The sequence below is a fragment of the Borostomias antarcticus genome (assembly GCF_949987555.1).
Source record: "Borostomias antarcticus genome assembly, chromosome: 13".
NCBI classification, from domain to species: domain Eukaryota; kingdom Metazoa; phylum Chordata; class Actinopteri; order Stomiiformes; family Stomiidae; genus Borostomias; species Borostomias antarcticus.
This window is the reverse complement of record NC_140246.1, coordinates 8,914,390-8,940,297: the sequence shown is the minus strand read 5'-3', so window position 1 is coordinate 8,940,297 and position 25,908 is coordinate 8,914,390. Positions and strand designations below refer to the sequence as shown.

The window sequence follows — 25,908 nt, the reverse complement described above, 5'->3', positions numbered from 1 at the left end:
TGTGCAGACACACACACACACACACACACACACACACACACACAGAGACAAGGGGAAGTCATCGAGATCTATCTGGCCCCCTCCGGCAGACTATAGGCAGCCCACCAGACCTCCGACTCACTAGGAATGTCAGGTTATTTCTGTGGTGCTCCTAAGAAGCATCAGGCTTTATGAAGATGGTGGTACTCAGTCAGCAGTTCCTGAAAGTTAATCATTCCAGTGACAATAACACCACCGCAAGATCTTCCTCTCTCTCTCTCTCTCTCTCTTTCCCTCTCTAACTCACTCCCTCCTTCTATGTTGTATGATTGGAGCTTAGAGATGAGTGTGTGTGTGTGTGTGTGTGTGTGTGCATGCGTCCAGAGGGTGATTCAGTAAGTGCTCACAATGAAAACATGATGAGACTGTACTGATGCAAAGACAGACCGAGCAGCTGCCTCAACAACCACAGAAAGCACCTACTGTAAAAACAAACAAAAATCACCTCACACACACACACACGTAAGGTAATTCCCTCTCCCAGTTTGTGTGTGTGTGTGTGTGTGCATATGTGTGTGTGTGTGTGTGCGTGTGTGTGTGTGCGTGTGTGTGCATGTATGTGCGTGTGTGTGTGCGTGTGAGTGTGTGTGCGGTGCCTGACAGTGTGTTTTCTTAAAAGGGCCCCACCGTGCCTGGAATGAAAAAAATGTTTCTGGAGACGAAGTGAAATTCCTCAATTGTCAGCAGCCACAGTCGGGTTTCACAACCTCCACGGATCACCGGGGGTCCTGTCGCAAGCGTGTTCTCTCGGGACCCACCCCCCCCCCCCCCCCCCCCCGTTCCTCCAGTCGGTTCATATCAGTCTCCTCCAACGACAAAATGACCAGCTGGCGATGCTGCTGTCTCACCCAAACAGCACACCGCCAAACTGTTGCTGCTTGCAGGCAAATTATACATCACACACACACACACACACACACACACACACACACACACACACACACACACACACACACACACACACACACACAGAGGTGAGCGTCTCCCCAGGTGCCAGCATACCTGGGAGGAGGCTGAGATGACTAGGTTGAATCCGACAGATAATCTGAGGGGGGAATGTAGCCACTGTTCTGTGTTTACGGTTGGTATCTTGTGTTTACTTAAGTCTCACCATTGGAGAAGGCAACACGCGAGCGCACACACACACACACACACACACACACGATGGCCTTACTCATACATCTCGGCCGCTGCTGCGTTGAGTCACTGGCGCTCTGACTCACGGGAAGAGAGTCTCGACAAAGGGGGTGTTTGGGGGACAAAGGTGTGGTTTGACTCATGTCCCAAGCAAGCCCCTGTCTGATGATTAACTTCTGTGTAATTCAGTGTGGGCCAATGGGGAAGACACAACACACACACACACACACACCAGGGTGCTGCACACGCATGGACACACACACAGACGCACAGGAAAAGCCAGGTGCCCATCAGGAGCAGCGTTATCCAGCACGTCTCGGCTTGCGATCCCCAGCCAGCAGCATTCCGGGACGAGAATGACTTTGCTGTGCCAGTGTGTGTGTGTGTGCGTGTGTGTGTGTGTGTGTGTGTGTGCTTGTTTGTGTTTCATGAATGAGGGTGCCATGTACCATATGAGCGTTTTAGTCCTGTGGTGTGTGTGTTTGTGTGTGTGTGTGTGTGTGTGTGTGTGTGTGTGTGTGTGTGTGTATGGGTCTTACCTTTACAGGAGTCCACTGCAGTGTTTGGTCTCTGAGGGTCTCTGTAGAAGCCGCTCTTGCAGCTCTCACAGTGGCGTCCCTCCGTGTTGTGCAGACAATCACACACGCCGCCGCTGCGCTGGCCAGACTCACGCCACGTCGGCCATTCAAAATGGCAGCTCTCGGCGTGACCGTTGCACTTGCACTCTAACATGGGAGCAGGGCAGAATGTCAACAACGCAGACGGAACTGAACCTGTCAATCATTTCATTTTGTTTCATAGCAGATTCTATTCTTATGCCAAAAGACAGGGAGGGTTTATGATTGTGTGTGCGCGCGTGTGTGTGTGTGTGCGTACATGGAGGTGCGTGTGTGCGTACGTGAACGTGCGTGTGTGTGTGTCTGCGTGCGTAACGTACGAGGGTGTGCGTGCATGTGCGTGCGTGTGCGGGTGTGCGTGGGCGTGTGTGTGTCGTGCAGGTGACTCACTCCGGCACTCGTGCGGAGCCCCGGTCAGGCCGTCCGCGGGCTGCCAGGGCCGGTCGTTGTAGAGCGGAGCGCACCGCTCACAGTGGGCACCTGCCGTGTTATGTCTACACACACACTTCCCATGAACCTGCAAGAGAGAGAGAGAGAGAGAGTGAGAGAGAGAGAGAGAGAGTAAGGGACAAACAAAGAGGTCAGTGTGAGGGAGATAGCTGTTCCCACGTGAGAGCCATGGCACCCCTCTCTAACCCCCGGGGGCTGGGGGCTCCCCTGCCTGCTCTCTTTCAGGTCCTGTCCTGTAATTGCTGTATGGAGATTGATTGTTTGGCTTCATCGCTGGAAACGAGAACTGGCCTCGTCTCTGAAAAGAACGCAGTTTGAGTGTGTGTGTGCGTGTGTGTTTGCGTGCGTGTGTGTGTGAGAGAGTGCGAAAAGTGGAAATATGCAGCACTGAGAGCACAATAACAATCTCCTTGTCATTCCTGTGAGTTGGAATGCCATGCATGCTGGATAATGATGTGCTCTAGGGGGGTGGTTGACAAGCCATCTGAGGTAGCCCTTTATCTGTGTGGGTTACAGTGTGTCACTGTGGGGAAAGAAACCCAGAAGCACAAACACACACATTCAACATTCAGACAACACACATACACTTACACGGAAACGGAAAGAAACACGGAAACGGAAAGAAACACACACACACGTACACACACACACGCGCACACACACACACACGCGCGCACACACACACACACACACACACACCCCTGTGCTAGTTTCCCACGGTGTGTGTGTGGCTATCACTACCCTGGTTGCCATACAGACGCACAGAGAGGGTTAAACACAGGCAATACTAGCAGAATGGAAACCGGGAGATCTACCCTGTACCCCAGCCCATGGCTGTATCCTAACCCCTGACCTATACCCTCATACCCTGGTCCCCCCTCAAACCTCACCACAAGCTCTATGTCCTGTTACCCAACCTCTCTTAGTCTCACACCTAGCTACTCTCAGTCCTAGCTGTGTACCCTACACGCCCCATACCCTACCCCTGTCCCTGTCATATCTAACCCTATACCCTGTACCCAAGACCCTGTATCATAGCCCCTATACCCTGTAGTCCAGCTCCTATACCCTACACTGTACCCAAGCCCCTATACCCTGGCCTATACCCTAGCCCCTATACCCTGTACCCTAGCCCCTATACCCCGGATCCTAGCCCATATACCCTATATCCCTGTCACTATACCCTAGTCCCTATACCCTGTACCTGGTCCCTATACTCAACACAAAGGAGATGGAGGGCAGAAATAAATGGCTGAAGGAATTTGTGTTAAGAACTTGAAACATCAGGGAGGATATAGTGAGGAGATGGAGGGATAGGAGAGATGTTGGCCACGGTCCAGACAGCTGGTATTCCAGACAATTTCACATGTTTACCAGCATGATACGGGACAAGCATGCACACTCACACAAACACACACACACACACACACACGCACAGAACTCTCTTCATCCTGCTCCCTTCTCACTTGCACGTGGTCTTTCCCAGAAACGTACGTGTGTGTGTGTGTGTGTGCATGCGTGTGCGTGCGTGAGAAAAAGCAAGAGAGTATATTTATTTAAGTTTAGGGGTGACAGATTGTTGAAGTTGTGTTTTGACAGGCCGGTAGATCAAACACATGTTCCGCTGATAAGCAGGACACAGACAGGGAGGGGGCAGACGGGGGGGCAGAAGGGGGGCGCACCGGTCAGCCAGCAGCGCTTGAAGAGCCTGGCGTTCGTCCTCTCCCGCCCGCAAAGAGGATGGGCGTCCGTCTCGCCCTTTTCCCTCTCAAATCAAAGGGCGACCTGAAAACAAGCCCTTAATCAGCTGTGAGAGTGTGTGTGTGTGTGTGTAAGAGAGAGAGAATGTGTGTGTGTGTATGCGCAGCACTCTGCGTGAGATGTGGTCAGTTAACATCAACACCTAATCAGACACACACACATGCAGACACGCGCACACACACACACACGCGCACACACACACACACACACACACACACACACACACACACACACATTCTTCTGCTGCTTGCCCCCCCCCCCCCCCCGCCTCCACCTTGGCCTCTCTGCCTGCTTGGCTAATTGCTGCTAATGCTCCAGTAGCTGAAAGTAGGCCTGGAGGGCCGAGTAAGTGTGTGTCTGTGTGTGTGTGTGTGTGTGTGTGTATGTCTGTGTGTGTGTGTGTGTGTGTGTTTATGGCGGTGGAAGCTGTCTTTGTGGCCACCTAACTGAAAGCATAATCACCCCCATGTGGTTTGAACTCGTTTGAGTCGACCACAGAAAAACACACTGGTTGTTCCTGTGTCCCTCAACGCTGTCTGGGCACTAATAACTTTCAGAATCAAGGCCACTTTCAACACAGATTACTGTAACAGGGTAGAAACTAGTGCTCCAGACCCATACACACGCGCGCGCACACACACACACACACACACACACACACACACACACACACACACACACACACACACACAGACACAGACACAGACACACACACACCATTCGCCTGCCAGTGTGTTTACAGCCCAGTAATCTCTGCTCAGATCTCCTTTGCCGTGCACTGGTTGTTTGGGTTTCATAGATATGGCCGCCCGGGTCGAAACAGAGACAGAAAACAAACCGCTGATAGGGAGGAAGAAAGCACTTATATAACCTCGTTCTGTGACCTGGCACGCTGCGAGTGTTTACCGAACGCTCCCGCATAGCACACCTACAGTGCGTTCCAGTAACATTAGATAACGTTGTCGTTGTTGTTGTGGACGGGAGAAAGCTGGACATTATTGTTGTTTTCAACCGAGGAAAATTCTGTGTGTTTTGGTCAACTGAGTGGGCTGAACCCTATTGTGGCACAAAGTGGTGCTTCGTGCGGTTTGTGGTTAGACAGACACCTGATTATAGTGTTTGTGTAAAACACACCTATATGCTATAAAGATAGGGTCGACTCCCAGCCACTGTAATTCCCTCTTAGCCAGAGGGCGGAGCGCAGGTGAACTCTTCTTCTACCCAGGATAGAAAACCAGTCCATTCGTCTGTCTTTTTATCTGGACTGGGGAGACCGCTGTTGACTGTCACTTTCTCCTCTCTCTCGGGGGACTGCTGATTGCAGGAGAATAGACGCTCGGCTTCAGAGACGTGGAGCGGAACTGTTTGTGGAGATAGCAGAGATACGGCTTCATCTGGAGTAGTCTGGAAAAGCTCCCTGTATCTCCAACCAGACACAGTGAATCAGCCATGTCCATTCACACCTTTATCAATGCACTCACTCGTTCTCAGACACACACGCAAACACGCACACACACACACACACACACACACACGCACATCAACACCATCATTAGTTCAGTGCTGAATCAATAACCACATCTCGTGTTCCCCTCGTCAGGGGAAAGGCGTCTGTTTATCTACCCAGACAGAACCAACAGACCACAGGAAGCAGGAAAGAGAAAGGTGATACCCGCCATCATTAAACACTCTTGACACACACACACACACAAACATGCACTTGCACAAACACACACACACATACAAACGGGAACAACACATATTCAGACAGGTACACACACACAGACACACCTATGCATGCTCACACACCCACACACACACACACACACACACACACACACACACACACACACACACACACACTCACCACGTGGTTAGTCCTGTCCCTGGTCGGGCGGTAGCCGGGAGCGGGGACACACTGCTCGGCGTGGCCATTGCAGAAGCAGCTTCCCTTGACGATGAGGTCGTAGATGGCGAAGTGCCGTGTGGGCGGGGCTTCGTCGTAGTGGGTGGGGTCTTTGGCTTGACAGGGACAGGTCTGGTGCTTGAGGAGACGCATGCGGAGGTTGGTCACTCGCAGCTGCTCGCGGGCCGCCTCCCCAAACGGGTCCAGAGATTCCCATTGGGGGAGGGCGCGGTAGATCACCTGTCAATCAACAAATCGTCCAGTCACAATTCTGATTCCGATCGAACAAATTTTTTTTTTTTTACCATATATACACATCTGGATCATACGATCACAACTTTTTATTTCTACCTTTTCCACCAGTCTTTCCATCTCTTTTTCTCTATCCCCCTCTCTCTCTAGTTCTGGGAGTCTGGTGCGCGCACACACACACACACACGCACACACACACACACACGCACTCGCGCACACACCGTTGTAAAGGTTAAAATATGTATTCCTGCCCACAAGGTTTGTGTTCTAGCTTGCCAACTGGTGTGAAAGGGTTAGTGTGTTTATCGCTATGAATCTGTGTACTCTGGAGGACTGTGTGTGATTGTAGGGAGTGTGTCCCTGTCACAGATATCATACTCTGGAGGAGTGTGTGTGATTGTAGGGAGTGTGTCCCTGTCACAGATATCATCGGCCGAGGGGTGTGTGTGTTTTTTGGACGACGGTGTGAGCGGAGCCCACGCTGCCTCCTCATTGGCCAGACGGCCGGCTGTGAGTGTGATGGGAGGGGCGCTATTAATTTCCCTGTTGTTGGAAAAGGTCACAGGGTCACGGCATTGTGGTCCGCAATTAAGGGAACACGACAAATAGGGTGAGGGGCGCCGGCCCACGGGGGAGGAGGGCGCCACAAAGAGCGGGCGAGAGATGCAGCCGCACATCGCTCAGACACGGACAAAGGGCCTGTGACAGCCCAGCGACACTGCTGCAACACCGTCACCCCCCCGACAAACACACACACACACCCGATAGACCCTCCCAAACTTTCAACACACACACACACACACACACACACACACACACACACTGCCAAATGAACATTCCCAAACTTTGTCTTACACACACACACTAACGATGAACATTCCTAAACTCTCCACAGAGACACATACACTCCAATGTACATAACACAACCTAAGAAAAATCCATAAGGCTGATGCTACGAGGCCATAGATTAAATGACACACACACACACACACACACACACACACACGCTCGCAGTTATATAATCGCACACTCACGCACACAAACATAATTGAAGATCATCTTTCAAAAAATCATCTTCCAAACAAAGCGAGGTGAACCACAGAAATTTCAGCTTCAGTGTCGTGTGGAACATTTGCACTCTCATAATCCTTCTTCCTGTTTGAGGCTGAAAAACAGTCTAAGTCTGGCTTTAACGCTGCTAATTCCATCAAAGCGCTGTGGACTGTAATCTGGTAAACAGGGACAATAGGCATTGATGGAGAACGGGAGAGAGGGGTGGGGGGATGGGCGTCTCGCCTGCAAGACCAACATCCCTCAGAGCAACAGCATTTCCTCCCCGACGGACATGGGGCAGAATGTGTGTGTTTGTGTGTGTGTAGGTCTGTATGGACTTCTCCCATAAGGAGGTCACCGTCTCTCCAACAAACACACACATTCCTCCAGCCCAGCTGACCTCATAAATAACGGGGAGGGACCCGGCGTCTGCGCGCAGGGAGGGGGGGGGGGGCAAACCTGTTCCTCCTCTATGAGCGCACGCCATGAAGCCCGTACCGTCTCCCCGCCCCTTGCAGGTGAGCGTGCTCGGCTCTCAGCGCAAGAGATGACACGCTTTCATGTGGCGAGGAGAGCGAAAGGGAGAGGGGGGGGGTGAAGCTGAAACGACACGCTCGCTGAAACGCTTCCGGCAACGTCGCTCCTCTGCGTAGCTATCCCATCTCAGCTCCCTCTCATCGCTTGGGCGCTCACACACACACACACACACACACACACACACACATATAGAGACCGATTCATGTGCGCACACACACACGCATACACACACACGCACGCACAAAAGCACACGCGCAAAAACACTCGGCGTAGTAGTCAAGCCGCTGAACTCGTATAATCTCAAACACTTGACACAGAGCTGTGCTAGAGGGCGAAGAACTGACACGGCCTTCAGATTTGTGAGTGCACCTTGCCCTGCTGCGTTGACCTAAACACACGTGAAGCGTTGCAGCTCCTCTTGTAAAAAACAAACACATTACACACACACACACACACACCTCTGTACAGTGCAGGTGTTGTCATTACATCACGCAGGCTGCAGACAGTTTAAGCTGTCTGTTTGTGTTATGGGCTGCAGTAAATCATGAACCACATTGGAGTAGATACGGTAGCCAGAGATAGCAGGTCAGGTTGACTATTAGCAGCTGCAGCCGATCTGCCGGCGGAGACAGAAAGGTTTGACCTCTCCTGTCTCTGGGGGTCATCAGATTGGAAGAGGTTAGGGCACAGGTCACAGGTCAGGGCACGGGTCAGGCCGCCGTCACAGGTGGCTCTGTCCAATAAGCACACCTCAGGCGGCGGGGAAGGACTGTGAAGATCGCGGCTGGACGCACGTGCGCGCGCACACACACACACACACACACACACAAACACACACACACACACACACCATTCACCGCACCGAGCCTCGTTAGTAAGACAGGAGGGAGGGAGACCAGATTTATGACACAGGAGCCGTTGAATCAGGTAATAAAAGATGATGGGATCTGAAAGTCAAGCCGGGGTGGGGGTGGGGGGCGGGCGGGGGGGGGCTGGTTGCCAGAGCATATCGGGGCAGAGAACAAACACGCGTGACACGCGATCCCGCCGCAGGAAGCGGCCGTGGCGAGCGCGGCTGCTCGCCAGGGACCAGACGCAGCCCCCACACATGCTGCTCACATTAACATCAATGGGCCGGCGGGAGAGCCCTCCCGTGCCCCCCCTCCACACACACACACACACACACACACACACTCCTACAAAACCTCCCCCAATCCCGTCTGGTTTCAGTAACGTTTCCCTTTACAGTTCTGTTCAGTCTGTCAAGAGCATTGGGAGCTACGCAGGCAGCATGCTAGCCAGTTTGGGGGGCTGAGGCCTCTGTGGTTGGGTTGTCTTTCCTATACAAAACTACCCCCCCCCCTCCTTCTTACATTCACCCCCCCACTGTTTCTCCATCTCTTCAGCCAGCCAGTCATGCGAGGGTAAGGTGCGAGTCGACGACCGGAGACATTCTTAAGACGTTTGGAGGTGTGTGTGAGCAAGCTACTCATTGTAGTCACACTTATATAATGCCTCGTTGACCCGTGTCTGTCTGTATCATATTCACCTAATTTCTCCGTACACACACACACACGCACACACACGCACGCATAGACACACGCACACACGCATGCGTCCCGGGCCCTCACCTCTCCCCGTGTGCAGGGGTAAGCTCCAGAGTACTTGGAGGTGCAGGAGGCTCCGGCTGGGCCCGCGGCGCCCTCCTCCAGCCCGAAGGTGGCGCTGCAGTTGCGGGCGTACAGCTGCAGCGTCCTCCAGGTACGGCCGAAGTCGTGCGAGCGCTCCAGCGCCATGGCGGCCGGCCGGGGCGAGCGGAACACCACGATCAGGTGCGTGAAGTAGAACTCCGCCTCCAGGTCCACCTGGACCGTCTCAGACTCCGCCCCCTCGGCGGACTGCCACCAGGTGTTGGGGTGTCGGAAGGACGAGTCAGCCATGGCGGCGGCCAGGTGGGCCTGCAGGGGCAGGGCGGCGTTGCACTTGGTGCACTTGGCCGGGGAGCAGAGTCCGCTGGGCCCTGGGGGCCCGGCGTAGGAGCAGTACAGCTCTGTGCCGTTGTAGCCGCACACGGTCTGGGTCAGGACCCGGCGGCCCAGAACCAGGTTACCCATGCGGGGGTTGCAGGCGTGGCTCTCACAGCGGGGGGCCACCCCTCCGACTCGGACCACAACCTCTACATGACGGAGAGAAGAAGGACACAGTTTAGGGTGTGTGTGTGTGTGTGTGTGTGTGTTTAAGAGAGAGAGAGTGAGTAAATAAGTGTGTGTGTGTGTCTGTGTGTTAGCGTGCGTGCGCGCTCGTGCGCAGAAAGCAGATTTAATTGCAGATAATAGTGTTATTATGCACCTGCCCGTCATTGAGTAATCAGTGTGGACTGGACTCTGACACACTTGAATAAAGTTCGGGTTGCTATGGGAGAATGAGGATGAGCATTCAGACGCGTTCCAGACGCTTTAGCGCGTGGGATCGGAGGACACCCTCCGGGCTAGACTGACATGCTGAAGAGCTCTCTCTCCGGGACACTTACGCTCATACACTGGTTATTATTTTACAGTGGGGTGGGTTCTCTTCTCCACTGTCAGGCAACTAGGCCAACTAGATTATATTTTGAGGAGCAATTCAAAATTGTTTCAGTGAACGATGGATCTTCTATCACAATGGATGCCTAGCCTATTGTGCGTCTTTAAGAGTTATGACATATCGGGTTGCAGTTAAATGCACCTTTCAATCTGATAAGCTCAGAAGATCGCATTCAAATTGTGAACAGACAGGACATCTATTTCACGTGTCTTCTAGTTGAGACAGGGTGTTGTGGGCTATTTCTAAACCAGAGGTGGTGAACGGATGCAGGATAGGATACTTTGTAGCTATCGTTGCACTTGTCATTGTCGCGCGTATTGTTCAGCACCCTACAATGTCGGCCACGATGATTGCTATATTTGACATAAAGTTGATCAGAGGAGGAGTTAAAGTGTAAACTAGGCTACTAACCTGAACGAATACCATGCAGTGTGGTCGAGGCGAACACAGCAATCAAAGTGTAGAACATCATAGCTCCAATTCGTGAAGTCTCTCAAGAGGTGGTTTGGAGAAAGATGTGGTTTGCTCAGGAGCAGCCCAGCGAGCCGGATAGGCAAAACGACACCTCGCTGGATGTATCCAAGTAGTAATCAAATACAATATCATCCACGATTGTAAAGCCAAGTACGCAGGTTCAAAGCCAGTGTGTGCTAATTACCCTTTCAATAACAATGAGATGTGATCAAAGACAAGATCACAATCAGACACCTAGAGAAAAGAATTCCATCGTGTCCATCAAGCCTACTTCGCAAAAAAACGAGCACCTGATTCGCTTTCTCCGTTTTGAGTTCGCCTGGACCTCCTACCTATCCAGTTGGGTTGCTTGCTTCAGCCTGCAGATATATCTGAGGCATATTGCGAGAGTGACAGCGGCTTGCGGCTCCGCCCAGTCTCTTTGCATTTTTCTCCGACTTAAAGGAACATTCCTGCTAGTCAAGTCAGCGAGTGTCAGGTCAGCGCTGGCACGCTACGCAGAACAAACTCTCTCAACAGACTCGCAGACCGATGAAAAGTAGGCTAGGTACGGAAATGTTTAGCCTACTGACATGAGCGAAAGAGACAGGCACTCATCCAAAAAAGTAATTTCAGCTCGGATTTGATTTAAACGAGAAGAGAGGCGAGATTTTTTCTCCTCTTGGAGACAGCATAGTGACTCACTTTAAATTACGTCGCTTGGTTAAACCTTAAGTGCCATGAATGGGAAGGGTCACTGTGGACAACATCCCGTCAAAACCTCTTGGAATGCAGGCATAGTGATATATGCAGGCTAATAATAGAATACAATACAATAATGGCCTATACATATGCAATATAATATAATTAGCCGATTATATAGGCTAGGCTAGCTTCAATTGAACGCATTAAACGGAACTAATACAGGCCTCATTATCTGTTACAACAATGTGACAATACAATGTTCTATTTAACACCTAAAGACTAACATATAACAGTGTAATAACAGTGTAATAATGAATAGTAATAATTAATACATGCAAATCAATTAATTGATTGTGAGTCAAAACTGAATAAGTCAAACTGAATATTTAAAAAATATTTTACACGTATGACTACCAAAAGCATCTACTGCGTCCCCTTGTGTTCAATGGCTGTAATAAAGCACAGTGGCAAGTATAGAGGCTGCAGTCTTCGACGGCTGGTGGTGGAAAACTCCGTCATCCTGTTTTCATGTCAACTTCGTCTTGAGCACGTTGATGTTGCCTTCAGACCATTGAAAAATCCAGTTAATGTGCTGCAGAGAACATCACAGATACTGTAGAGGCTCTTAACGTCAATAGACTGCTATCTGGTATTTACCCCTTCCCTCTCTCTCTCTCTCTCTCTCTCTCTCTCTCCCCCCTCTCTCTCCATCTGATCACTCCTTTGCTCCTGGGTCTCTTACTCTAGTCAGGACTCCCTGGAAAACAGTAACAACAGTAGCCTACACCACCTTTTCTTTTCTGTGAAGCACATTGTGTTGCCTCAGTGTATGACATGCTAGGCTATATAAATAATTTCATTGATTTAAATAAAGTTGCACTGATTGATTGATTGTTTGATTGATTGGTTGATTGATTGGACTATCCTGGTTCACTAAAGTTGATCTTGAACTTGAACTTAGGGTTAATGGGCTCATGTTTCTCCTGGATGAGACAGCAAGTCTCACAGTGGGTCAGACACACAGATCCTCCACTACTGCAGATATCAAAGGTTGCTTTACAGACTTTAAACACAAACACCTCTCTTTCTCACACTCTCTTACATACATACACTCACACTAGATATTGATTTTGGCTGCCCAAAGGTTCTGAAGGAAAAGAGTATTAAATTATGTAAGCACATTGGTATTTCAGCAATGCATTGAGGATCAAGGGTAATTTCCCAGGAATTTCGATCCATGACCCAGCCCTAACTGTGGGAAGTAAGACATTGGCCTTATTCGTAATGTCAGGTTTGAACTTGTCAAATCATTAACAGACGAAGTGCGTCGAGACAGAAAAATGAATGAGAACTCCAGACGGAGAGCTGCTCAGACATGGAGCCAGCCCTGACCCAGATATGACAGTCAATACACCTCTATGCACATTCCAATGAATTCCATCATAATCTTCTTAGATTTGGTTTTGGCATGTTTTGAATGTATTACTTTGAGATTAAGTCCCAGAGAGTGAAGATTTTTTCCCAACAGTGACCATAGAGTGTATCTCCCAAAAGGTATTAATATGATTGTTGTATGATTATTAGCTTGTATCTACAACTAGTAGTATTATTGTGTTGTTGTTTTTGTTGCATGGTTGAGGAGCCAGAACCTAAGAATCTTGCTCCCCTTTACTTGTATATTCGATGTAAAAATAATGGAATCTCAATCTAATATATGAGGAAAGAATCTTTAATAATGACACCTGTTAGATCAAGGCCAACACCAAGGCCTCCTGAACTGGGGGTCAGCCTAGACTCAGTGGCTGTAGCTGCGGAGAGAAGAATGCTGGCCAAACTGAAGGCCATCATGGACAATGTCTCTTCATCACACTGGTCAGGCAGAGGAGCACCTTCAGCGGCAGACTGATCCTGCTATGGTGCTTTGCGGAGCGCTTCTGTAGGTCCTTCCTACCATCAGACTGTTCAATGCATCCACTGAATGGCTGGACATGAAGGACCTGGACCTGTTTGGAGGGAGCTAGGGCAGTTTGTTTTGGTGCTCAGATGTTTTTTTAACAGGACAGTTAACAACTGACAGTATGTACTGTAGTTAGTATGATTGATACATGACTGAGCCTTTTTGTGCCTGATTTAGCATTTTTGTTGTCTTTACTGCTGCAACAAGAAGTTCCCCTTGGGGATTAATAAAGTACTTCTATCTATCTATCTATCTATCTATCTATCTATCTATCTATCTATCTATCTATCTATCTATCTATCTATCTGTCTATCTGTCTGTCTGTCTGTCTGTCTATCTATCTATATATGTAAAAAAAAGAAAAGATTTTTGAATCAAAATCATAATCATAATTGTCAGAAACATTTAATTTATAAACCGTCAAGCTTTTTTCAAGCAAAAAGATCTGCACTGCAGCTGAATATCATATAAATGACAGCCTCATTGTATTGGATAAAGGATGAATACAGGATTTTGTCTTTCAAATTCACCATACATATGATTAGTTTTTCTGTTTTGCATCGTGCACTTAATTCCGCCAGGTGGCGGTAAATAGCACACTGCGCGATTGCGCTTTTGTTGTGTATTGGGGTCAAAGTTAAAAGAAGTTGTACTTCCTGTGTTTGGCGGCAAGCGTGTGAGCTTTTTGGTTTCAACGTTGACTATTTGTCGTACGTTTGAAATTATAATTGTGTCGTTAATCATATTTAGACAGAGATGGTAAGTTTAATAATGCATAGCCAGACCTGGATTCTTGGGCAATTTGGGGAAGAAAAACGTTCGGGATAGCGAGTTTATTGCATGAACTAACTAGCTATTAGTGACTAGGTTGCTAGCATTCTAAAGTTAGCTCATTCATTCCCTTGACTGTATGAAAGCGAATGAATCAATGATCAGCAGGATGGAAGCTTATTTATATGAAATGGAAACAATCACTTATAACCCATAATATTAACTAAATTAATTTACCGTGTATTTTGATTAAGTAGCCCATTGACTTTGGCATTAAGTTCAATTTTAGCCTACAGTGAACCCTAAACAGGTCTGGCTTACTGCTGTAACGTTAGCTGAAGGTGCAACTTATTGAAAGTTTAATAGTGCAAGTATAACATTTTGCAAACGAGGCGATGACAGTAAATCATAGTCTATTGATGCAGCAAATCTACACCGTCTTGTTTTGTGTGTGAATGTGAATGAGCTCATATTCTTTCTTTCCTACTTATAATGTTGTGGTTTGTGTCGACCTTTTAACGGACGGCAGTCCAACTTTGGTCCTGAAACGGCATGGTAGTTACCCAAGGTTATTGCAGTGATGTCAAGTTCCCCCGTCAGCTGCTAACCAACTCTCTCTCTTCGATGTGCTATGTGTAGAGTTTACCGCTGAACCCCAAGCCCTTCCTGAATGGCCTGACGGGCAAGCCTGTAATGGTGAGGCTGAAGTGGGGCATGGAGTACAAGGGCTACCTGGTCTGTGGATAGCTACATGAACATGCAGGTGAGTGATGCAGCAGCACGCCTGGGATGTCTCTGATCCTGTCTAGAGCCCGCATACTCCAAAACTGGATCCGGCGGATCCAACATCGTCTGAGACCAGCGTTAGACTGGATCTAAAATGCAAAGCGAAGGGACCCGTTTGATAACCTTGTGTCACCAAGTCTGGTTTCTATTCATTATCAGATTCAGATCCTGTCTAGAGCTAGCCTAGAGCCCACCTACACCAAAACTGAATCTGGCGGATTCAACATCGGCCTAGACCTGCCTTAAACCGGATCTTAAATGCAAGGCGAATGGCCCCAGACTAGTCATGACTCATGACTGAGTGAAGAAAGAGAAAAGAATGAAGAAAAAGAAAGACTGAGTGTGAGGAGGAGACTATCCCTTCATCTTCTTGTAGAGATTTCTAAAGTTTGTACAACGTTTGTTTTCCGACAGCTGGCGAACCCAGAAGAGTATGTTGACGGAGCGTTGGCGGGTCACCTCGGAGAAGTACTTGTCAGGTAAATAAGTGAACTCATTGTTTCCCTGTCCTCTTTTTATCGAGGGTAGCCTGTCCATCTGGAACCGAAGAATTTTACTCTCTCTCATACTTGTCTAATGGATTTAACTGTAACCGAGTGAAACTGAGTCCTCGTGAGTCTTTGAGTAGCTAGCGAGTTGTTAAACTCACTCCCCCAGTATAAATACCATCCACCCACGCCGATGAAGAGCTAGCTTTTCATCAGTGTAACTGGTTAAAATGGTGTCCCGAGGGAGACCCGGGTTCGAATCCCACTCTGGGCGTGCCAAAACACATGGGTTGGGTTACATAACAATAAAGAAACTAGAATATTGAACTTGCATTTGAATGTTTGAGGATATCTTACTTTTTCCAATCCGGCCAGATTGACCATTTCTTGAATGATGGTTGAATCAGAATTATATCCTATTTTAATGTCTACTGTGTTTCAGCAAGTCAATCCATCATTCAGTACAAGAGAAACATTCATCTCCACTTCACTTTCCCCATGTTTATGTTGTAGTAATAATAATAACAACAATAATAATAAAACTTTATAGAGCACCCTTTGTGACATAAAATGCAGTTCAAAGTGCTTTACTATATTATAAGAGACATTAAAAGCAAAACATCAATTTAGACATAATAAAAATAGAAAACGTAAGTTGTTTGTGTGCACTGTTTTAGTGTGATGTAAGATAATTCTCTTCCCACAGGTGTAATAATGTTTTATATATTCGAGGAGTGGAGGAAGAGGAGGAAGATGGCGAGATGAGAGAATGATGGAGAGATGTGAGGAATGGACACTCGCATCGAGCGTTATCTTTGTAATGTGTGTATTGATGTACTTATGTTAGCTTTATGTTTTTTACATTTTCACCATGTTGAAAAAATCATTTAAATTACGTTTTCAAAATAATTTATGGTTTGTGTATTGTATATAATTCACGTATCATGAGATGAACAATAAAACTGAATAGGAACTTTTTTTAAAAACCTGTTATTGTAATTCTGTGTGTGTGTGTGTATGTATGTGTGTATGTATGTGTGTGTGTGTGTGTGTGTGTGTGTGTGTGTGTGAGAGAGAGAGAGAGAGAGAGAGAGAGAGAGAGGGCGGGGGAGGGGGTGATGGTAAGTTGGTGAGACGCGCCAACTGCAACGTGCACTTTGAACCTCTGTCCCTTTTCATATTTGCTTGTCCCCAAACCAGTAATCCCAAACCTGCAGTGACGGAAAGTTTGCTCCCAGAGAGAAGTGAGTTCTGTGTACAGCTACTTTTATTTTACAATGTCCAACAAGCATAGACTTCTGGTGAAGAACGCCAAACAGGTGGTTTTAATTTGCAACAATGGTGAAAAGTACCTGACGAAGGATGGTATGCAGAAACTGTGTGTAATTGAGAATGGGAGCGTTGTTGTTGGAAGGTAAGCCTTTTCAATTGTATCATAATCATTTGATACAAACCTTTTATCTGTCAGGGGACATACTAGGCTAAATATAAAATATACCTATAACCTAATGTAAGCACTTTAATGCCTGGGAATTTGACACAAAACATGCTATGCTAATATGTTATTTCTCTAGTAAAGTTTGATGACGGTGGATTTTTCCCATATTATTTCCATCTGTTTATCCGTCCAGTGATGGGTTAATAAAAGCTGTTGGACCAGCGGACGCTATTGAGGCCCAATATTCAGCAGCGTCATTCGACAAAGTGATCCTTGCGACGGGCATGTGTGTCATACCTGGCAAGTACTATGATGGTGTATGGAAGCACTCGCATTATGCAAACTGTACTAATATACAAATGTTTTTTCACATGCCAATCATATTGATTTTGTGTCGTAAGATCATTTTAAAATAAATGTTGAATATTTGCTGTCTTCCAGGATTGGTGGATGCACACACTCACCCAGTGTGGGCTGGTGACAGGGTACATGAATTCGCTATGAAGGTATATAACCTGAGGTTACTGACCTCCATTTGTGGGCTTGTGTTTAACTTTCCACTGATGTAACGTAGGCATATCAAAAATGTTTGATGGATCTCAAATTTAAAAGTGTTGTAGTGTATTGTGTACACTTTCAGCTGATCCTATCTATGTAATTTGTAATAGTTTTTATAATTACAATTCATGTATTTCAATTTAAATCCAAAATGAATAAAGTATATTGTGTGTGTGTGTCCCGCAGCTGGCCGGGGCCTCCTACATGGATGTGCACCGTGCCGGGGGAGGAATCCACTTCACGGTGGAGCACACCCGGGCGGCGCCGGCCCCCGCCCTGCTGGCCTCTCTGACGGGCCGCCTGGGCCGCATGCAGCGGGCGGGGACCACCCTGGTGGAGTGTAAGACTGGCTACGGCCTGGAGCTGCAGAGTGAGCTGAAGATGCTGGAGGTCATCGAGGCGGCCAGGCGCAGCCTGCCCATCAACATCTCCTCCACCTACTGTGGGGCCCACGCCGTGCCCAAGTACTGAACACGGGCATATACACACACACACACTCTCTCTCGCACACACAAACATGTAAAACATTCTCCCCCCCCCTCCCCCCCCCCCCACACACACTGCCACTACCAGTCAGTGCTCGGGAACAAAGTCATGTTCTGTTAACCACCAGTGTCACCACTTCTTCTGTCTCCCTAGGGATAAGACGGTTGCCGAAGCGACGGAGGACATCCTACAGGTGCAGCTGCCGCAGCTGCGTGAGCGCATGTCGTCGGGGGCGCTGAGGGTCGACAACATCGACGTGTTCTGTGAGCGGGGCGTATTCGACTTGGACTCCACCCGCGCCATCCTGCAGGCCGGCAAAGACATGGGCCTCAACATCAACTTCCACGGGGACGAGCTTCACCCCATGAACTCTGCGCAGGTACGAACGTGGGTCGGTCAGAAGAACGCAACATCAACCTGCAACGCGTTATTATTGGTTTAGGCAAGGCAAGTTGGCAAGGCAAGGCAAGTTTATTTATATAGCACATTTCAGCCACAGGGCAATTCAAGGTGCTTTACATGAGACATTAAAAGCATTAAAACAAAAAGCAAGACATTATAGACATTTAAAACAAAAGGCAGGACACATTAAAAGCATTAAAACAAAAAGCAAGTCATTATAGACATTTAAACAAAAAGCAGGACAAATAGAATACAGGAATAAAAGTTACAGTGCAGTATACTGATAAACATAGCTCCTCTTAGAAAGCAGTGGCGAAAAGAAAAGTCTTCAGGCTTGTTTTAAAAGAACCAAGAGTTGCAGCAGACCTGCAGTTTTCTGGAAGTTTGTTCCAGATATGTGGAGCATAAAAACTGAGTGCTGCTTCTCCATGTTTTGTTTTAACTCTGGGGACAGAAAGCAGACCTGTGCCAGACGACCTGAGGGGTCTGGATGGTTCATAGCATATGAGCAGATCAGAAATATATTTTGGCCCTAGACCATTCAGTGCTTTATAAACCAACAGCAGTATTTTAAAGTCAATTCTTTGACAGACAGGAAGCCAGTGTAAAGACCTTAGTACTGGTGTGATATGCTCCACTTTCTTAGTCTTAGTGAGGACTCGAGCAGCAGCGTTCTGAATCAGCTGCAGCTGTCTGATCGATTTTTTAGAGAGACCTGTATACATGCCGTTACAGTAGTCGAGTCTACTGAAGATAAACGCATGGACAAGTTTTTCCAAATCCTTCTGGGACATAAATCCTTTGATCCTTGATATATTCTTCAGGTGATAGTAGGCTGACTTTGTAATTGACTTAATGTGGCTGTTGAAATTCAGGTCTGAGTCCATGACTACACCAAGATTTCTGGCTTCGTTTGTGGTTTTTAGCATTACTGATTGAAGTTGAGCACTGACTTTTAATCGTTCTTCTTTGGCTCCAAAGACAATTACTTCAGTTTTATTTTTGTTTAGTTGGAGAAAGTTCTGGCACATCCAATCATTGATTTGTTGAGTGCACTTACTCAGCGCTTGTATGGGATTATAGTCTCCTGGTGATATAGTGATATAAATTTGTGTGTCATCTGCATAGCTATGGTAACATATTTTGTTGTTTTCCATAATTTGAGTTAGTGGGAGCATGTAAATGTTGAACAGAAGAGGCCCCAGGATGGAGCCTTGGGGAACTCCACAGGTCATTTTTGTCAGCTCAGATTTGTAATTGCCTATAGACACAAAATAATCCCTGTCCTTTAAGTAGGATTCAAACCAATCTAACACTGTACCAGAAATTCCCAACCAATTTTCCAGTCGGCCTAGTAGTATGTTGTGGTCTACCGTGTCGAACGCAGCGCTGAGATCCAGTAATACTAAGACTGAGATTTTGCCATTATCTGTGTTTAAATGGATGTCATTAAATACCTTAATTAGAGCAGTCTCTGTGCTGTGATGTGGTCGAAATCCTGACTGGAAGACATCAAAGCCATTACTTAGTGCCAGGAAGTTATTCAGTTGTTGGAAAACAACCTTTTCAATTATTTTGCTTAGAAATGGGAGGTTTGATATGGGCCTATAATTGTTCATTTGTGAGCTGTCTAGATTATTCTTTTTTAAGAGTGGCTTGATGACTGCAGTTTTCAGGGTATGTGGGAACACACCTGAAAGAAGAGATGTGTTTACAATTTGTAGTAAATCAGAGGCCATGCAGTTGGATACAGTTTTGAAGAAGTCTGTAGGTAGAACATCAAGGCAACAGGTGGAGGATTTCAGACATTGTATAGTGTCCCCCAGGGTTTTATGGTTGATCGGATTAAATTGTGTCATGGTACAATTATTGATTTTAAGTGGACACTGTGACACATGTCCTGTACCTGGAATGGAGGCACTGACTGCTTGTCTAATTTTCTGAATTTTGTCAGTGAAGAATGAGGCAAATTCATTGCAGGCCCTGGTGGATAGAAGTTCAGAGGCTACTGACACAGGAGGGTTTGTCAGCCTATCAACAGTGGCAAACAAAGCACGTGCATTGTTATGGTTTTTGGTGATGATGTCAGAAAAGAAGGTCTGCCGTGCATTTCTCAGCTCCATATTATAAATGCGAAGTCTCTCTTTATAGATGTCATAATGAACATGGAGATTTGTTTTTCGCCATCTGCGTTCAGATTTTCGACACTCTCTCTTTTCTGTTCTGACCAGCATGGCCTTTCTCCATGGAGATCTTCTCTTACCAGAGACCACCTTCACCTTAGTGGGCGCAACGGCGTCAATAATGTTTGTAATTTTAACATTGAAATTATCTACAAGCTCGTTGACTGAGGCCATAGAGAGGGCAGGTGTGGACGAGAAAGCCTGAGTAAATATCTCACTGGTGTTTTCAGTGATGTGCCGTTTTGAGATAACCTCTGATTGAGAATTTGTGTGCATGGAGATAGTACTCTCAAAGAAAACACAGGAATGATCAGAGAGCGCAACATCAGATACCTGAACCTTAGAAATATTCAGACCTTTGGTGATGATTAAGTCCAGAGTGTGCCCCTTGTTGTGTGTGGGCTCCGTCACATGCTGAGTCAGTCCATAGTTATCAAGGACACAACCTAGCTCTTTAGTCCCTCTGCCCTGAGGGTTGTCAACATGGATGTTAAAATCACCAACAATAACCACACAGTCAAAGTCAATGCAGACAGTAGACAACAGTTTAAAAGAAGTGTAATGATGTACACCTTTTCTGTTGTAAAGCTTTCCCCGTGTGTGTGTGTGTGTGTGTGTGTGTGTGTGTGTGTGTGTGTGTGTGTGTGTGTGTGTGTGTGTGTGTGTGTGTGTGTGTGTGTGTGTGTGTGTGTGTGTGTGTGTGTGTGTGTGTGTGTGTGTGTGTGTTTTATATTTGTTTTGGCAGCTGGGGGCAGAACTTGATGCCCTGGCCATAAGTCACCTGGAGGAGGTGACGGATGAGGGCATCGCTGCCATGGCAACAGCCAAGACCGCCGCTGTCCTGCTTCCAACAACAGCTTACATCCTGCGGTTAGTTGAACTCACACACTCTCTAGCAAAACACACACACATCACACAAATTATGGGAAGGTAGTCAGCTCTTGCATTAATTGCATGTGTGTGTGTGTGTGTGTGTGTGTGTGTGTGTGTGTTCAGGCTTCCTCAGCCAAGGGCCCGAGATATGCTAGAGGCTGGGGTCATCGTTGCCCTGGGGAGTGATTTCAACCCCAACGCCTACTGCTGCTCGATGGTGGGTACAGTACCACAGGGAGAGAGAGAAGAGTAGGAAGTCATTATTTATCTTCTCTCCATCCATCCATCCATCCATCCATCCATCCATCCTTCTCTCTCTCCCTATCCATCCCTGTCTTGCCCTCCCAGCCGATGGTCATGCACCTGGCCTGTGTGAACATGAGGATGTCCATGCCCGAGGCTCTGTCCGCCGCCACCATCAACGCTGCCTACGCTCTGGGCTGCTCTCACACGCACGGGTCCCTGGAGGTCGACAAACACGGAGACCTGCTGGTCCTCGACACCACACGGTAAGACATGTGGGATCGGTCACGCCAAGTGGCATGACATTAAAGTGCATTCATTCACAGAGTAACAGCGGGAGCTAGATCATTACTGTACACGCAATATACAAAGATATGTGTGATACGAAAATCCAACACCATATCATGTTGTTGAAAGGTTTGAAATGGCTGTGTGACTCCCGTATGCTTGGTTTCAGGTGGGAACATCTAATCTACCAGCTGGGGGGGCATCAGGAGCTGATCCGCTACGTGGTCATCAAGGGCAACGTTGTTTACGACAACGACAAAACCATGGCCTTCTAACTTCACGTGTTCTACGTTGAAAGCTGCGTTGCGGCATTCGGATATTAGCTCAACAGCCTTACTGGTCGGTCAGCAGCGTGTCAATGAGTGGACACAGCTCGCAGCAAAGTATTTTGTACACACGTGGTTAATGTTTACCAGGTAAATCTATGCTTCACTGGGCTGTGGTTCTCTTTGCTTGCACCAAATAGTTATCGGTCATTTTAATACCGCTATTTATCTTTTGTAGGACTGTAGAATACATTTATCAGTATACTTGAGTTTTTACTATGTTTGCTTCTACCATCTCTTTCAGACTAAACAGTCCTCATTTTCAGCTTGTCGTTCGTTTCAGAGCTGGATCTAGGTTCCAAAGTTTTTGTCCTCTTTTTGACCCCCTCCCTCTTTGTCTTGGAGGGTTTATCTTTCTCTCCTACTCAACGCATCTCTTTCCTCTGTCCCTTCTCTCTATCACAAAGATAAGTCAATAATTTCTGTTGCAAGAGACATACCTACATGCTTCATTTCTGCAAAAAAAAAAAACATTTCAACAGAGAACTCTGCTTTTATTGAACACTTATTATACAACACTGGTTTATAAAATTGACCAATACAATACAAAGGCATGGCTTCAGATGACTCTTTTCTGTCTAGATCCCTTTACTCTTCATCACTGGTGTTAAAGTCATTCTCCTCTTCTCTGGTTCACAGACTTCCCTTCTCTAGACCATCCAGCACCCACCCCTCCATATCTCATCAGTTCCACAATAGTACAAAAAAAATATTCATTTGGTGCATAAAAACTATACATGGGGTGTATAAAACATCAAATAAATGCTTTGTGGCATGCACGATTGTGTATGTATGCGTTGTGATTTGCTATTGTGTACATGTAGCATCAGTCCCACCAGCTGTAGTTCTGTGCTTTAGTTTTTACTGTTTAGTTTTCTCTGGGAGTTGCACAGCAAAAAGAAAATGGGGGAGTGCAACACTGAGTGTGTGGCCTTATAGTGTGTGTGTGTGTATACTTCAGGCTTCATACTTCAGGCTTCATACTTCTTCCCAGCTCTATGGATCTGCTGGTACAGAGTCATGGAGAAGGCCATACCTAGGAGCTACAGAGACAGAAAACATTTATCAGTACAAACAACCAGCTACAGTACATGCATTACTCTACAATGTACTACACACACACACACACACACACACACAACCTACACCTCACCTGTATGACCAGCACACCCATGGCGATGGTTCCAAGCAGGTGTTTGTTGTCATCCATCCACTCCTCCACCTTCTCATAGCAACCCTGAGCAGAGAGACACAATGGTGAGCGGATAAAAAAACAACAACATACACACGTTCTCTCTCATGCACACACACACAAACACATACCCGTGTCCAGAATGTGTTGGTGGTGTTGCGGCCACAGTCCTGGAAGATCTGCTGGCAGCAGCGATCAGGCACGACCTTCTCCTGCAGGGCGTTGTGCCAGTCTTTGTACCCCGTCACCCCACAGCACCGCCACTGAGGGAAGCCATTACATTCGGTGGCATTAGATTAGAAAACACGACTGTCCACCAGAGTGGACAATTGGCTTTGGCTACACATAAAAAGTAAACTACCATGTTAATACAGTGACGCATTAATACATCAACATCACTTTGAGAAAGGATTGAGGTGGTGCAGATTCTGTTTTATGCGGGTAGATTTGAGTAAGTATGATTGGGTGACCGTGTTCAGGCTGGAAGGAGGGTTCAGTGTGTGTGTGTGTTGCGTAGTGTGTGTGTGTGTTGCGTAGTGGAGAGTGCAGTCAGAGTTGTGTACCTCTGACTGTATGGTGTTCCAGGCGTTCTTGAGGCCAGCGTTGTTGTCTGTGTTGTACAGAATCAGCCCCTCCTTCAGGTCCCGCCTGGCATTCTCACTAACCTGCATACACACCGAGAATCATGAGAAATGTAGGCAGAGACCAAGAAGGTAACATAGTTGATAGATAGATGAAATTTGGGTGAGGTTTGGGATCAGATGGACCAATAACAGAATTTTAAAAACGCAGAATGCGGTTTACATCTGATCTACCAGCGTAGTAGGGAAAACTTGCCTTATCTGTGTAGATAAAGAACAGGATAAGAAGAATCAATTCCGCCAACAGGATAACCAACAACACAATGAAAAACTGAAGAAAACAAAGAGAGGTAGGTGAACAGGTTCACTTTGGTAGTTGTTTCATTCTACGAAATACACAGAAAATGCAGAGCCAACATAAATACTGGAACTTAGTTTCAATTTGGTTTTCCTGATTTCTAAGCAGCGCTTAGTCCACTCACACTCAACAGCAGGCACTTGTTCTCCTTGATGGCGCCCAGGCAACCTAGGAAGCCTGTAACCATGACGACGGTACCGAGGGTGATGATGAGGTTGGCGGCGGACAGCGAGGGGAAGGAGGGTGAGAGAGTGGCGAAGCTGCCCTGAGACACAGACAGCCACACCCCCACGCCCAACAAACCACACCCACCCAACTGAGAGAGAGAGAGGGATGACCAAGACTGAGATAGATGTTCATGCAATAACATTTCAATGTGTTGAAACTGTGTGTTTGTGTATGTGTTGTCTCACCCAAAATAGCAGGTTGAAGAGGAACAACATGTATTTAACGCAGCAGATACAGCCGCGAGCCATGGTGCAGCTGTGTGAGTTACTGCAATAACAGGACAACAAATTAAATAGTATAATTTAAAGATTAAAATCCCACTTTAATTTTATATTTAGTAAGGAAATTCAGTGATATTTCTAGAACCCCCTAAAAAAACAACCTCAGAGGAATACATGACATCACCAGGGGCAAAATAATGTGGTTTACTTCTACATTTCAAAGCTAATGCCGGTTATATTTCTGTTGAAACTCGGTCATTCACTCTGCTTCTGTCATTCACATTTTCTGAGTTAACTTACTTAGACAAGGAGGCGATCACAGGCACTGAGCGTCAAGGGTTAAGTGGATACAACTGTAACACACACAACACAAACTTCTTTTCATGTTGTATCACAGGGTTTCTGAGTGAGATCATACTAGTGTGTGTGTACGCGCGCGCGCGCGTGTGATAATGAGAGAGGAGAGGGCGAGAGAGACCATTGCATGAATCACGGATTTTTCTCTAAACTAAATGTCTCGTCACCACAGAATTAGTGAGATTTTGGATTTTTGATAGAAAACTGTTACCATAACACTGTTACAGTTCCTCTCAGATCTCATGAGTCATGACCATTACGTCGGTGCAGCATCGAGGCCTTTGATTTGGCACAAACGTAAAATGAGTTGAAACTGCACACTATCTGAGCTGTCTCTATAGTAGCCTAATTGGAAATTAATCGTTGGTGTATTCTGAATTTAGGAAAGGAATAGCCCAACACTGTGCCTGAACTGTTAAGATAGGCAGCATATAACTTTACACAACTCTTTGCTGGTGTGATTGTCGTCGCTTTTGAAGAGAGGACATTCCCTACCGTCTAAACTCCAGCTCATCCCCGGTTCTTATTCCCACGCGCTCATCGTGGAAATCCTGTCTTTTGGGCTTGGGTTGCTTTCTGCTGCGTAATTCTCATAAACACAAAATGAAACTATCGTGCTTGCTCGGAGAACTTCCCAGTTGTCGATAATCCCGAGGCGAAATATTTTCTTTCGGGAGAG

At 47.0% G+C, this 25,908-nt stretch overlaps 4 protein-coding genes across 6 annotated transcripts in view; 2 read left to right on the top strand and 2 right to left on the bottom strand.

Moving 5' to 3' along the window:
* ntn4 (netrin 4) overlaps positions 1 to 10,904 on the bottom strand; it is a gene marked incomplete at its 3' end in the record, with an annotated part of 13,819 nt that extends 2,915 nt beyond the window's left edge. The window contains exons 1-5 of the mRNA XM_084447954.1: positions 10,747 to 10,904; positions 9,384 to 9,928; positions 5,872 to 6,150; positions 2,184 to 2,310; positions 1,716 to 1,901 (exon numbers count right to left, since the gene is read on the bottom strand). Coding sequence (XP_084304080.1) covers positions 1,716 to 1,901; positions 2,184 to 2,310; positions 5,872 to 6,150; positions 9,384 to 9,928; positions 10,747 to 10,807 — 1,198 coding nt within the window. The 5' untranslated portion in view covers positions 10,808 to 10,904. The remainder of the gene's footprint in view (positions 1 to 1,715; positions 1,902 to 2,183; positions 2,311 to 5,871; positions 6,151 to 9,383; positions 9,929 to 10,746) is intronic.
* Positions 10,905 to 14,116: 3,212 nt separating this feature from the next.
* LOC311316626 (small nuclear ribonucleoprotein F-like) lies at positions 14,117 to 16,268 on the top strand (the record flags this gene model as incomplete). Its single annotated transcript, XM_084447527.1, is given in 5 exon segments — positions 14,117 to 14,209; positions 14,861 to 14,955; positions 14,957 to 14,984; positions 15,422 to 15,486; positions 16,202 to 16,268. Coding segments are annotated over 5 exon segments (258 nt in total). The 5' UTR covers positions 14,117 to 14,206.
* A 417-nt stretch (positions 16,269 to 16,685) lies between these two features.
* Positions 16,686 to 23,232, top strand: amdhd1 (amidohydrolase domain containing 1). Of its 2 annotated transcripts, XR_014630724.1 has the most exons (10): positions 16,686 to 16,909; positions 17,127 to 17,233; positions 17,375 to 17,439; positions 17,678 to 17,955; positions 18,131 to 18,356; positions 21,308 to 21,432; positions 21,559 to 21,652; positions 21,784 to 21,944; positions 22,136 to 22,382; positions 22,537 to 23,232. XR_014630724.1 is itself a non-coding variant. In XM_084447528.1 (9 exons), exons 1-9 carry the CDS (start codon positions 16,773 to 16,775, stop codon positions 22,239 to 22,241), a joined length of 1,299 nt encoding a protein of 432 aa, XP_084303654.1. In that variant the 5' UTR covers positions 16,686 to 16,772; the 3' UTR covers positions 22,242 to 23,232. The 2 variants fall into 2 exon arrangements, 1 of the variants encoding a protein (XP_084303654.1); XM_084447528.1 differs by having other exon boundaries at positions 22,136 to 23,232.
* LOC311316628 (tetraspanin-9) lies at positions 22,457 to 25,908 on the bottom strand. Of its 2 annotated transcripts, none has more exons than XM_084447529.1 (9): positions 25,725 to 25,908; positions 25,173 to 25,225; positions 24,837 to 24,918; positions 24,548 to 24,739; positions 24,322 to 24,396; positions 24,048 to 24,149; positions 23,616 to 23,747; positions 23,446 to 23,529; positions 22,457 to 23,335 (listed from the first exon to the last, which is right to left on the bottom strand). In XM_084447529.1, exons 3-9 carry the CDS (start codon positions 24,897 to 24,899, stop codon positions 23,264 to 23,266), a joined length of 720 nt encoding a protein of 239 aa, XP_084303655.1. In that variant the 5' UTR covers positions 24,900 to 24,918; positions 25,173 to 25,225; positions 25,725 to 25,908; the 3' UTR covers positions 22,457 to 23,263. The 2 variants fall into 2 exon arrangements, with proteins under 2 accessions (XP_084303655.1, XP_084303656.1); XM_084447530.1 differs by having other exon boundaries at positions 24,837 to 24,906.

Coding starts and splice junctions, on each gene's coding strand:
- LOC311316628 (XM_084447529.1), bottom strand. CDS start 24,899: ATGGCTCGCGGCTGTATCTGCTGCGTTAAATACATGTTGTTCCTCTTC. Junction 24,397..24,547: donor ACAAGTGCCTGCTGTTGAGT/GTGAGTGGACTA, acceptor TGTTTTCTTCAG/TTTTTCATTGTGTTGTTGGT. Junction 23,748..24,047: donor GGAACACCATACAGTCAGAG/GTACACAACTCT, acceptor GGCTTCCCTCAG/TGGCGGTGCTGTGGGGTGAC.
- amdhd1 (XM_084447528.1), top strand. CDS start 16,773: ATGTCCAACAAGCATAGACTTCTGGTGAAGAACGCCAAACAGGTGGTT. Junction 18,357..21,307: donor ACCCCATGAACTCTGCGCAG/GTACGAACGTGG, acceptor TTGTTTTGGCAG/CTGGGGGCAGAACTTGATGC. Junction 21,653..21,783: donor ACGCCTACTGCTGCTCGATG/GTGGGTACAGTA, acceptor TTGCCCTCCCAG/CCGATGGTCATGCACCTGGC.